At 50.6% G+C, this 13,604-nt stretch overlaps 1 protein-coding gene and 1 long non-coding RNA gene across 2 annotated transcripts; one reads left to right on the top strand and one right to left on the bottom strand.

Moving 5' to 3' along the window:
- Nucleotides 1-2,137: 2,137 nt before the first annotated feature.
- On the top strand, nt 2,138-10,043 carry PNMA8C (PNMA family member 8C). Its single transcript, XM_023649965.2, has 2 exons — nt 2,138-3,482; nt 9,275-10,043. Exon 1 carries the CDS (start codon nt 2,867-2,869, stop codon nt 3,479-3,481), a length of 615 nt encoding a protein of 204 aa, XP_023505733.1. The 5' UTR covers nt 2,138-2,866; the 3' UTR covers nt 3,482; nt 9,275-10,043.
- Nucleotides 9,959-12,838, bottom strand: LOC111775225 (uncharacterized). The gene is made up of 2 exons (XR_002810730.2): nt 12,593-12,838; nt 9,959-10,531 (listed from the first exon to the last, which is right to left on the bottom strand). It is a non-coding gene; the product is annotated as an uncharacterized lncRNA (long non-coding RNA).
- Nucleotides 12,839-13,604: the final 766 nt, after the last annotated feature.

Below are 13,604 nucleotides of genomic sequence, written 5' to 3'. Positions count from 1 at the left end.
CGTCTTTGAAATTTAAAAGAGAGACAGAAGTTTCTAAATACATGCTAGGCCATCTGGTGTAAAACTAATCAGTTCACAGCCGTGACAATTATAAGGTGTGAACAACACGAAGGAAAATGTTGGACGCAGTAAGTACTCATGGGCCTTTCTGTGCTCATTGGGCTGTGTTTTGGATACAAGTTACAGAAAATCCAACTCAGGTCAACTTAAAATAATCGAGGTAATATCCAGACTACACAAAGCACTACAAATCAATAAGAAAAAGAAAACGAACTAATAGAAAAACAAGCGAAAATTTTAATAGACTCTTCAATAAAATAGGATACCCAAATGGCCAACGCCCATCTGAAAAAAATTCTCAGAGTCATTGGTCGTCAGGAATATTCAAATTAAAAACACAACAAGATTCCTCTCCAGAGACACCACAATCAGATACACAGCAGAGTTGCCGAAGTGGAAAAGTCTGACAATACCCAGTGCTGGCAACCATGTGAAGGAACTGGAACTCTTAGATGCTACCGGTGGACGAGTAAAATGATACAACTACTTTGGGAAGCTGGAAAACTGACGGTATCTACCAAAGCTTGCCGTTTGCCTGGGTTAATACCTGACAGACCATACATGTATGGTCACCAAGAAACAGAGCACATAATATGTGATTCCATTTATATAAAATACAAAACCAGAAAAAAACGAACCTATGCTTTTGAAAGTCCAGATAGTGGCCACCCTCGAGAGGTTGGGGTGACTTAGCACACAGCATTCTTGTGGGGACCCTGATGATGCTCATTTGTTGATTTGGCCGCTGGCTATACAATGTGTTCAGTTTATAGATTTTTTTTAAAGATTTTATTTTTTCCTTTTTCTCCCCAAAGCCCCCCGGTACATATTTGCATATTCTTAGTTGTGGGTCCTTCTAGTTGTGGCATGTGGGACGCCGCCTCAGTGTGGTCTGACGAGCAGTGCCACGTCCGTGCCCAGGACTCGAACTGACGAAACACTGGGCCGCCTGCAGCGGAGCGCGCGAACCCAACCACTCGGCCACGGGGCCAGCCCCAGTTTATAGATTTTTATATACAATTTGTACATTTCTCATTACATATGTCGTATTTCAATTTGAAAAGCATTTTTTAAAAAGTTTCAGAGTGTGTAAGTTTCAGGTACGGTTTGATCCAGAGGGCATGATGTCATCAGATCAATGGCATGGTTTCTCCGTGATTCTTTCAGCTCTGCCTTCCTCCGGATGCAGAATTCGTCCTTAAAGTGGCTTCTCTTAGGGTTCCAGGATGGCCTCCCGCAGCTCCCATCTTTCTTATTTTACATCGAGGGAGAAAGAGAGCCGATTCCTCCTCATTAGTAGTCACAAAAGTCCTCAGCTTCATTCTCATTGGACTATGAGTTCATCTGTCCAGACCTTAACCAATCAATCTCTTGACCTGGGAGATAGAATGCACTGATTGGCTTAGCCCCCGGTTACCTAGGTGACCATTTCTGAGCCAATCACTGTAGCAAAGGGGTGGGATTATACTGATTAGCCAGAGCTGGGAGTTTGGAGGCCGTCAATCGAGCCCAGACTTGCAGGCTTTTATCACCGGGGTAGGAAGGGGAGGGGTGGACGTTGTGAAGGCCATCACATGGGTGGGACATCCCTTCAAAAATTATTTTGAAACAATCACAAACTTACAGGAGTTGCAAATGTGGGGCAAAGAACTTTTTTCCCTCTGAACCCTTTTGAGAGTAAATTGCCAACCTGGCGTGTCATACTGAATATAATCCCTGAATATTATAGTGGGCGTGTCCTGCAAACAAGGACATTCCACAACGTCCTGTCCACAAAAAAAAGATACTTTTGTTCCCTTTGATTCACAAGTTTTACATGAGACAAGTAAGAAGCCACGTTCCTCCACCAAACTTTCCGTTTACCCATTTAACTTATAGCTACATGGACTCGTGGATTCCTATTTTATTCAAGGGGTTACGATCTCTTCTTCCTATTTGTAACGTCGCTGCTCCAATTGTCCCCGATTTGGCCAGTGGGAGCCCTTCAAGCTGGCTGCTGTGTCTTTCCACCTGTTCTCATCATTCTTTGAGCATTTCTTTACTTTCTGATCCCAAAAGATGTTCCAGGCTCATTTTGCATCTTCCCTGTCCCGGCTCCCCTGGAATCAGCCATTTTCTCAAAGAAGGGGGGTGGCACTTCCCATGGTGAATGGCTGACCCTTCACCCCCGAATGACCCCTTCGGACTTTGATTTCAAAGCAGCCGATGACAAAGGCGTTGCTGTAGCGGTTGCCATGGAGACCGCTCGGCCACAGAGGGAAGGAAGCGGTGACGTCACTGCGGAGCAAGTGCAGCGGCCACATCCTCTCAGCCCCGCCACAGGGCACGGAGGGCAGCCTCGGGGCCCAGCGGCGAGGGACCATCCGCCTTGCTTGCCCGGCTCCCACCCACGACACCCCAGTGGCAGAAGTCCCAGGGAGGCAGGCAGTCCCACATCTGCTGAGACTGCCAGGACCTGCGAGACCTTTGGAGGCCACCAGCAAGAGAGCGGAAGCAGCACCTTCCCTCCTTGGTGCTGCCTTGCCCAGGACTCGGGAGCAACGAGCCAGCTGGCAGACGCCCACCTCTGCCTCCCTCTGCGTGAGTCCCTGGGAACTCCCAACAGGCCTCTCAGGGGGAGGCTGCAGACCCTGGACGCTGTGCAACCCTGCCCTCCTTGACTGAGTTGGACGAACTGAGACCGCGAGGCCTCTCTCTCGGTTAGCCTTTGGGAAGGGATCGTGGCAGCCTGGATAATTTTTTGGATTCCCGAGGCAGCACAGGTGTCCACCAGCGGGCATACTGCTGCCTCAGAGAGCTGGGCAAGATGCTGTTTGGCGTCAAGGACATTGCCCTGTTGGAGCACGGGTGCCAGGCTCTCGAGGTGGACAGTTACAAGTCCCTGATGATCCTGGGCATCCCGGAGGACTGCGACCACGAGGAATTCGAAGAGATCATCCGGGTCCCCCTAAAACCTCTGGGCAAGTTCGAAGTGGCTGGGAAGGCCTTTCTGGAAGAAGATAGATCCAAGGCAGCCATCATTAGGCTGGTGGAGGACATCAATTACGCTGCGGTTCCCAGGGAAATCCAGGGCAAGGGCGGCGCGTGGAGAGTGGTCTACATGCCCCGGAAGCAGGACGTCGAATTCCTGACGAAGCTGAACCTCTTCCTGCAGAGCGAGGGCAGGACGGTGGAGGATGTGGCCCGGGTCCTGAGGCAGGAACTGTGCCCCACGCTGACGGGCCCCAGAGAGCTGCCTGCCCCAAAGTGCTGTGCGCCCGGGCTGGGGGAGAAGCCAGGAGCTGAGGCCACCCCCGGGGCGGACGGGATGCCACCTCTGGACTCGGCGGAGAAGGAGAGCAAGGCTGAAGATGACAAAAAGGGCAAGCGGAAGCACAAGAAAAACCGTCGGCGGCACCATGCGCCTGACAAGAAGCCGTGAGGTGACGTGGGGTGGACATGGGGGCGGCTGAGTGAGGAGGGGAGCCAGCTGAGTGGACGTGGGTGACGACTGTGGGAGGGTGGGTACCAGGTGAGAAGTTTGGCGAATGAGAGTAAGAGTGGATAATGTGAGCGAGGATGGATATTAATCTAGTGAGCCGGTAACTTTGAGTAAGAATAAGTGTCATCCGACTGAGCATGAGTAACACGGGACTAGTGTGTGAGTGAGGGTGTGTATTTTTATCTGTTCACTTGTGGGTTACATCTGAGTGGGCGTGGTTAACACCTGGTTGTGTGAGCATCATTCATTCATTCGTTAATTCTACAGCTATTTATGGCACACCCGCCACATCCCAGGTACTGTTCTACAAGCTGGGGATGCAGAAGGGAGCAAATTCCTGAATTCATGACGCTCATAGCAAGTGGGTGACATATGAGACACTTGGGTGTATCTGAGCAGGCGTGGGTACCACTTGAAGAGATGTGGGTAATATCTGGTTGAGTATGGATCATTCATTCATTCAACAAATATTTCCTGAGCGCCTACAGTGTACCAGGCACTGGGGATACAGCTGGGAACAAAACACCCACACCTTGCCCTCGCGGCACTCAGATCACATACGTGAGCAGGTGCGGGTACCATCTGAGTGTGTGGGTAGCACCTTGCGTATGAGTGTAATATATGAGCTCAAGTGGGTAATATTTGAGCAGCTGTGGGTAGCATTTGAGAGTGTGGGAGTAACACCTGAGTATGTGTGTGGATACTATTTGAGTGGGCGAGGGTAACTTCGGAGCGAGGAAGGGTCTCAAAGACCCGCAAAGCGCGTCTAACATCCCGGAGACCCCCGCGGGATCAGCTGCGCAGTCGCAGTGGGAGCTGAGCGGCGCGTCGGACGTTGCCATGGAGACCGCGGGGTGCAGCCACGGCGCCTGCGTAAGCAAGTGTTTGCAGGAAAGAGAAGAGGAGAAACAGGGGCTGGGATTCCAAGGTGTTGAAGAACATCTCTTACCAGAGATGAGGAAAAGCCAAGCAGAAAGAGAGCGTCAGGGAGCTCCCCACTGGGGAGAAAGGCCATCGCCATCCCCCGCGGCCTCATCTTGGGGACAGTCCTTCTTGCTGGGTGTAGGTTGTCGGGAGGAGGCCCAGGCCCCTTTAGCTTTGGGCCCTGCTGGAGATCCTGTCATTTCAAAGTCTAGAGCCATGTTTTGTCTTTTTTAAGAGGATGTACCTTGACTGTACCTCTGGCACAAGCGTGTCCAGAATAGGCCACGCTGTTTTGCACACTGGCAAACAGAAACCACGCCTGCCGTCGGGAGCTGCCTGCTCTCCGAGGCTGAGGAACTGCTCGGTGTGTGACTCTGTGAAAAGCTGCCGCTGTTCTCTAGATGCTGGGTCTCCCTTACGGGGTGGTCCGGCGTGGGACCCTCTGCTCTGATTGGACCTGGGGCGAGGGGTTGGGTCTCCCCAAAATCAAGCCCAAGGAGCTCTGGCTTGGGAGGAGCACACTCCACTCTCTAAAGAACGAAAGGCCAGACATCGAGGGAAAGGTCCAAAAGGAGGGAAATAATTAGGAGGTCACCTTCAAGGGTTAGCGATTAACACATTAACGTTGAATCCCCAAATCTATAAGCTGGGTCCCCCGTGACGGTGAAGACCGACAACAAAGCAATCAGGGAGAAGGCAGGTACCCGCGGGCAGGCAGCCCTCTTGGCCAGGGGCATCTGTCGTGTGAATTTGCAAACTTGCATTTGTTCAGAGATCTGCAAGGCGTTGAGCTGAATTTCTTTCCAAAAATGTAATTTACACACACACTCCACACACAGACAAACAGAGGCTTGGATTGTTACCTACCAAATTGTAATAGTGGAGACCCCCAATGTATTACAGTGGTGGGCGGCAGTCACGTCTGTGAACCCCGGCGTCCACTGGCTTCTCTTATTTCTGCAAGGCTACCCCATTTTGCCCCGGTAACAGAGCCAAAAGGTGGGGCGGTTCTGTCTTTCCATCACAACCTGGCAACCAGGGTGCAGGCAAGTGACCCACCCTCAGGCAGTCAGAAATGCCAGCTGGGTCCTTGCATTGCCAGCAGGAGTCGAGACAGAAGGAAGTTTTAGTGCTCACATAGGTATCGACATAATGTAAAATCTGGATGAATGATTGCTGTCCATTCCCCAAGCTGGCCTTGTATCACCAGCCTCAACATCCTTGTCTTTTCTGCAATGGTTGGGAGAAAGCTTTTCGTGCCATCCCCGCACATGTGTTTGGACTTCCTGCAAATACATCCATGGTCTAGAGTTTGAGGCTCTCTATTTATCTTTTTATTCCTTGTAAATGTCCAGCCTGGGCATAGCGCTCACAGAATACGGAACTGCTGTGTGCATCGTTTCCTGGGAGCCTGCACTTGAATTACTGCTACGCAGACCTCAGGCACATTTGTTTGTGGTACGCCGTTCTCCCATCACGGCACAGTCATTGCAGAGTAACGGGACCGTGGGACACTTCTTATTATCATATTGCAATATTAAAGCTGCATTTGTGCTTATTGTGGGTTTCAGGCGTTTCCCACACAGCGTTCATATTTGGGATATACAACGTTAGTGGTTGTTCAGTGTTGCCCATAACACTCAAATCTCCTTCCATTTCTCTTTCGAGTTTTTCTGGGCCAGTGGAAGGGTTTCCAGAGGTTGCAATGCAGGCGGTTGTGCAAAACTTACCGTCCGAAGCGACTTCCCTGTGTGAGTCAAGACATCCCTGGCATAGCAAATCCTGATGAATCCTGAAAGAAAATGCCCAAGTAAATCGGATGTGCTGGCTGGCGGGAGGCTGCGGCTGGCCTTTGTAAACCCCAATTTCCAAAGCTGGTTCTGTTAAAACTCTTCATTTTTCTTTGTGGTGGATGCATCTTGTACACATATGAACTTATGAAATAAAGGGATGCTGATGAAATCATCGTCTGCCCTTTGATATGTCGGGGATCTATGTTAGATTTAATTTGGAAAAACAATCTACTGCTAAAAAACGTTCTGGAAGCCACTTCTATGGCTGCCTGAAGTTATCCACAGCTGTACTGTCTTAAAAAGGGGTGTTATCAGATCTCATGGCCAAGAGAACTCAGAACACGCAGCTTTCTGCTGTCCCACGGGCTTCCAGTGGCTGCTGGGAAGGATGAAATAATTTGTCTGGAATAAAAACGGTACCAGCTGTCCTATGTGCCGGGCACCGTGCAAAGGGCTTCACACTCGTTCATTCATTATATCTTCCCAGCCCTGGAGGTTTGGCACCAGAGGTCCACAACCCTCGGGCCAGATGTGATTCCGAATTCAGAGAGTTTGGGATTTTAGAAAATTGACACAGTGACTATATCTTTTATTGTGAAATTCATCCCCCGGCGGGGGGGGGGGGGGGTGGAGTCCGGCAACTCCCATAATCAAAATCATTAGTGTTCTGTAGGGAAATGTAGGATATTGACCTTAAGTGAAATAAATTAAGACTATGAATAGCCTCACGTCAGTGTCGATCTTGCCTCCAAATGTTTTTGCTTTTTTGGGGCAAGGTTTTCAGAGCTTTTTGGATTTCACAGGAGGAGATGAGTGATTATGAAGCTGTACTAATATCATGATCCAGCATCTCATTCTACGCATGAGGAAAGTGATGATCAGAGAGGTTAAGTGACTTGTCTAAGGCCACACAGGAAAGCTCAAGAGGGATTGAAATTCAAGTGTTTCTGACCACAGTCTGTGTTTCTGACCCACAAGCTGGGTCTCTCTGGGGCTGGAGACACCCCAGCTGATCTCAAAGTCACAACGTGGTTTTCTGGTAAGTGGCTGGACAGAAATTCTTCAGGATACCCTGGGAAACAAATGAGAGGTGGGCGACACTCTGAGGGTCTCTTCAAAGGTGCATTGCATGCTCTAGTTTTGATGGGGGCTTAGAGCAGAAGATAATGGAAAGGAATAGAAATTGAACACGGATGTGCCAGGCACTCTTCTAAGCATTTTACATAAGCAATTCATTTAATCCTCACAATAACACTCAATGCTACGAGGTAGAAACAAATGATCCCATTCTCCAGATTTGGAGACGGAGGCACAGAGCCACACAATTTGCAAACAGAGCCAGGATTTAAGCCAGGCTCCAGTCTACATAGGTAACCGCTAGACCACACTGCCCTTCTAATAACTATGGGTTACATTTATTGAGTACTTACCCTCCCAGTTCCTGTGCTAGACATGGTCTTGTTGACTGCTCACAACCTCCCCATGAGGTAGGTATCATTATGATGACCGTTTTACAGATGAGGAAACAGGCTCAGAGAGGTGAAGGGACTTGCCCAAGGTCACACAGCCACAGAGTGATGGAGCCAGAATTTCACCCCAGGCAGCCTGGCTCCAGAGCCCATCCATACGCTCCACCACACAGAGGGTTGGCTGAAGGGCAGGGCTCTGAGCGAGAGATTGGTGCAGCACTAGGAAAAATGGTCTCTTGTTAAGTCCGGGAAGACAACCCCTGGGGCCTCGTCCAGCAGTCCCTGCTGAGGGGCAGGGATTCTGAAAGCAGGCTCTGAACCCCTGAGCGACCAACACATAATAGGTGATTCCCATGGGGCTGGTGCTGGTGATTTTCCACGTGCCCCTAGACTGTCTCTCTGCCTTTCTCCACCCTGCTCTGTGCCTTGGGAGGACTACCTCTATGGACTACATTACCCAAGCTCCTTTGCCCTATGACTTCCTGTTGGGATCAGCCAATGGGAGGTCACAGTAGCAGAGCAGAGGGCGGGAGGAGAGAGAGGTTGGGATATTTCTTCCCTGCTCTCTGCCTCCTGGGCTCCCTCGTTTTCTGGCAATGGCCGTATCCCTCTAAGATGATAAATTTGTCTGTGTGGTTACTCCTCTGCTTACACACATCCTTGGCTTCCATTCCCCTTCAGAAGAAAGTCCAGCATCTTCATGTAGCCCACTGCCCCCTCTCACATCCCCCCAGCCACCCCCGGACACACACAGTCCCACCTTGCACTTTCGCCCAGGTTGTTGCCTCTGCTCCCACTGATTCTTACTCATCCCTCGGGCCTCTTTTTCCAGGAAGCCTTCCTGGGCTCCCCTAGGCTGGGTCAGGTCCCCCTATGTTATCCCCTTTAGCCCCCCTGTATTTTTCTGGCTTTTGGTGTATGTCTCGTTGGTGATCAATTTATTTCTGTAAATCTTTGTTTAATGCCACTCTTCCACTCAAGATTGAGAGCTCCCAGAGGGGCAGGGCTGGGTCTGTCTCATCACCTGCTCTATCCCCAGGGCCCCAAACGGTGCCTGGCTCACAGGAGGTGCTCAAGAAATCCGTAGAAACGCGTGTGATGGTTTTAATATAGGTTTCATTATTGTTTAGGTATGGTAAAGCCAAGAGGTCAGGTGATGACTGCCATTGAAAAGATAGTTTGATATAGTCACAGATCCCGAGAGGGGGACATGCATGCCATGGGGGGCCACAGGAGGAAGCACCAGGGTCAGGCAGAAGGTGGAGGCAGGAGGAAACCATGGGCAAGAGCCTTGATTGAGGTTCCTGAGGGGAGGAATGGGCAAGACAGGATAAGGAGGCTTAGGATGGGCTAGTTTGAATAACTTCAGCAGGCTCTGGGGCACAGGGGCTCTCTCTAGTCATTTGGGACCTGAGACCCGGGTGAATAGGGCAGGTGGATGGTGGCCTGGAGTGTGAGGGCAGAATAAAGGAGGGAGGTGAGCGTGTGGGCTCTGGGTTGGTTGTGTCAGAGGAACACGCTCAGGGTGAATTGTTCTCCATCTCTAGGAACTGCCTGACCTTGGGAGGCCAGACTTCAAAGGCTCAGAATGCAGAAGATGAGAGACCTGGTTGATATGCTGATAAATGCATAGCATGGATAAATATCTAAGCAAGTGACAGTGGAATTGAATCTGGAATTCCGCTCATTGGCTTGCTCACTAGGCAACCCGCCAATGAAGGCAGCCGATGCCTCTGCCTTGTGTGTGGAGGTTCGGAGGTGAAGCGTTGCTTTGGGCTGAGACCCGGGTTTGAGTCCTGGTTCCTCTACTTCCTGGAGCGTGACCATGGGCCAGACACTTAACCTCCTTGCACCTCAGGTTGCTACTCTGTGAAATGGGCATAGTAGGAACCTATTTCACCAGGTTTGGGGAAGGAGTCAATCCATTTTGCATTGACAAAGGACCCAAGAGCCTCGCTTTATATCTCAGATTCCTGAACAGTCCCCGACCTGCGCCCCAGCATCAACAGGGCACGGGATGGAGAGGGTTTCAGAGGGTGTGCAGCTGCACAGACAGAGCTGGGTTCAAATCCCAGCTCCGCCACCAGCTAGCTGTGTGCCTTTGTGAAGGTGACTTCCCCTCTCTGGGCCTCAGTTTCTTCATCGGTAAAGTGGGGCTGATGAGACCCGTACCACGATCCTTTGCAACAGACAGAGTGTACACTTTGCATTAAAAACATAAGGCTCTGGAATATTCATAGCAGCTTTATTCCTGAGAACCCCAGACTGCACAACCCAGATCCCCACTGACGGGTGAGTGGATAAACAAATTGCGATGGAGTCACACAGTGGATTATTACAAAGCAATGGAAATGAATGAAGTAGTGACACACAGCCACACCGATGAACCACAGAATCCTCATGTTGAGAGAAAGAAACCAGACAAAAACAAATGCTATACAGTTCTTTTTATACAAAATTCCCCCAAATGGAACAGTCTAGGGACAAGAATCGGATCAGTGGTTGGGGGTCAGCAGAAGGGAGCTGCCACAAAGGGCACAGGGGAGCCTTTTGGGGAGATGGAAGTGTCCTCCAGCTTGATCATGGTGGCGGTGTCCATTGTATAACAGGTAAGGTGTACTTTCGATAAAAAGTATTGGACTCTGACGGCTGCGTGTCGCTGCGATGCTGAAAGCTGTGCCCCCGGTGTTTAACACACCAGCAGGGTCCCCCATGGTGACAGGTTTCAGCGGAGCTTCCAGACTGAGACAGACCAGGAAGAGGGGCCTGGCCACCCACTTCCGAAAAAACTGGCCGTGAAGACCCTGTGAATAGAATGGAGCCCTGTCTGATGGAGGCCGGAAGGAGAGAGGATGGCGCAGAAAGACCGGGCAGGCTCCGCTCCGCTCCGCTGTCCACAGAGGTGCTAGGAGTTGGAATTGACTTGACTAACAACAAAACCATCAGCTCGCCCTGGTGTGAGTCTGGCAACAAGGGGCAGGCAGCAGATGCCTCTGCAGGCTGGGGTGGGGGACATTTTAAAACACTTCCGAGGTTCCCTTTTATTTTTTTTTTTTGGTGGTGAGGAAGATTGGCCCTGAGCCAACATCGGTGCCAATCTTCCCCTATTTTGTCTGTGGGATGCCTGCCACACCATCGCTCGATGAGCTGGTGTGTAGGTCCACGCCTGGAATCCGAAACTGCGAACCCCGGGCTGTGGAAGCAGAGCAGTGAACTTAACCACTACGCCTCTGGGCCAGCCGGCGGAGACTTTTTTTAATGCAGTACCCCATCCCCCACCCTAAGACATTCTGATCCAGTAGGCGGGACTCGGGAAACTAATTTCTAAAACTCTCCCCCGTGATTCTAATGCGCGACTGTTTTGAGAATCGCAACAGTGGAGAAATGTGCCACACGAATGAATGAATGAATGAATGATGTCCTCAAATATACGGCTGGCTTTGCTTCCATGCTCACCAAACAGTCCTCCGATTTTGGACTGGGCGATGGGGGGAGGCAGGGGTGACCCAATATGTGGTCAGAGTGTGGACTGCTGCTTCCTGCTGTGTTTGTTGAAGACCTACCATGTGCTGTCAGTTGGCCCTCTGGTATCTGGTTCAGAGTTGGGGATAATTTATAGCCTGCTCATTCTAGACAGGGATCTGATTTCTGGACCTTGAAGACTGAGGACAAATCTGGTGACTGTGCCAAGGTTACAAGTGTCACCTGGGAGAGAAGTCTTCCCAGATTGCTCACCCACCTTGCTCCCCAACCCACCCCACCTCAGGCAACTGGGCAAAAACTGGGCAAACGAAGGAGCCTCCGAGGGTGGGGGTTTCAGTCTAAGGAATCCGAGTGAGTGAGAGCTTGCCTCTGCCACGCCTTGGCTGTGTCACCTTTGTGGCCTCAGTGTTTCTCATCCGGAAAATGGGAATAGCACTTGCTTAGGAGGGGCTGTAAGGATCAAAAGAGAAAATGCACAGGGCCAGGGACTAAGTAGCTGCTCAATAAAGGTGAATTATTGTCAGTGTTATCACGTTCCCGGCCTGCGGGCACACGCAAAGGTGGAAGCTGTCCCGGAAAAAGAAAACTGAGATGGATCCGTGTGTACTGATTTGGAAAGACTTCAAGACACGCTATTCAGGGGGAACAAAGCAAGTTTTACAGTAACAGATCTAGTGCAAGCCTCTCATTCATTCCACAGATATTTGGAGCACCTTCTGGCACGGTTTTAGATGTTGGGCATTCAGCAATGAACCAGCCAGACAGATATCTCTGCCCTCGTGGGGCTAATGTTCTAACAGGGCGAGACAATAAATAAATAAGAAAATGCCAAGAAGTGGTTAGTACTGTGATGAAAATAATTCAGGATGTTGTGAAAAATCCCCAGGGGGAGAATTCTGAAATTACTAAAATATACTAATAGAAGCATTTTTTTTCCCTCGGAAAAGTAGAGAGATATTTAACTGTGGGGAGAGAGGCTGAGGCTCCGGGCTGGGGGAGGCAGACGTTTTCCATTGCACACCTTTCTGTAACTTCAGCATTTTCTTAGCCTGTGTGTGTATCACTTTTATTATTATTCTTACTGTTTAAAATGGCAACCAAGTGTAGCTGGGTGGAGAGATTCGGGCCGGGTTTTGTTTTCTGCCCTCATTCTGTTCTGATTTTTCGTTTCTTTTAAACAAACAGAGAAGTGGGAGCTGTAATTGTGTTTTCCCTAGGGCGGCTGGAGAAAGATTCCCTTGCCAGCGATCTGGGAATCTGAAACACCCTCAGGGGAGCTGTTCAGGGGTTGGCAATTTTTACAAGCATGTTGAATATTTGAGGTTTCCATTTCTAGGATAATCCTTCCTTCCCCCAGCAAACAAGAACCCAAACGCTTTTACCAATTACAAAATCCAAATGTCTCATCTGAGGAGGTCCTTATCGCTCGGAGGGCGTCGTCATGACTTCACAGACTTGGATGCTGTCGCCAGAATTTCTCAAACGGGTGTCCTAGGGGTTTTCAGTCTCGGGTCTCTGCGAAGCAGCTGTTCAGGGGACCCGATTTGGGGGATCAGGCGGAAGGAAGGGAGAAGAAGGCGAGAGGAGGCGCTGCCCGCCCTCCGCCCTCCGCCAGCGCCCCGCGGCCTCGCCGCGGACGGGCGCCTAGCAACGCGTCTTCTCGTTGCCATGGAGACCGTTAGGAGGCGGGGCGAGAAACCGCGCAAAGGGGAGGGGCGGGGTGGCGGGAGGCCCGGCGGGGGCTGAGCGCGGGGGGCTGGGATGGAGGCTCGAGCAGGAGGAGGAGAAAGCCGGTGAACCCTAACGGCCGGCTCTGCAAAAACAAAAACAACTCGAATGAGCCAATAATTGTGCAAAGGCCTCCCTGAGCCCTTACCCACCTCCCATCCCCCCATCTCCCTTCCTTCTTTTCCTCTTTCCCTTCCTTTCCTTTTCTCTCTCCTGCCTGTTTCTCTTACACATCTGCCTGGTTCCTTCAGGAGTTGGATAAAACCCCACAACGTGAGTTCCACAAGAGTACACGTGTTTGTTTTTATTCCTCATATTCAAGTCATTCGTTTACCAGGTTTGTCGTGGTCGGAACTTTTCTTTTAACGGTTGGATTTCACTATAAGTGGTTTCCTTTGTCATCCAATGGATTCAATTCTGTGCATCGAAAAACTGTATCCTGAAAAGGGGCCGTGGCACAGAAAGGGTTAAGGATTCCGGAGCTAGTCAGAGTTTAGGAAAGGGAGGCAGGGATGACCTCTCTAAGAAGGTGACATTGGAGCCGAGGGAGACTGCCAAGAGAAGGTGGGGCAGAACATTCTGAGCGGCGGGAACAGCAAATGCAAAGGCCCTGTGGTTGGGGGCGAGCTTAGTGTGTTGGCGGAACAGTGAAAAAGGGAGAGGTGT

Source organism: Equus caballus, chromosome 10, assembly GCF_041296265.1.
Source record: "Equus caballus isolate H_3958 breed thoroughbred chromosome 10, TB-T2T, whole genome shotgun sequence".
Taxonomy (NCBI): Eukaryota; Metazoa; Chordata; class Mammalia; order Perissodactyla; family Equidae; genus Equus; species Equus caballus.
This window is presented reverse-complemented; position numbering and strand designations above follow the sequence as displayed.

Bases quoted from the DNA above. Each gene is read 5' to 3' on its own strand.
- PNMA8C (XM_023649965.2), top strand. From the start codon at position 2,867: ATGCTGTTTGGCGTCAAGGACATTGCCCTGTTGGAGCACGGGTGCCAG.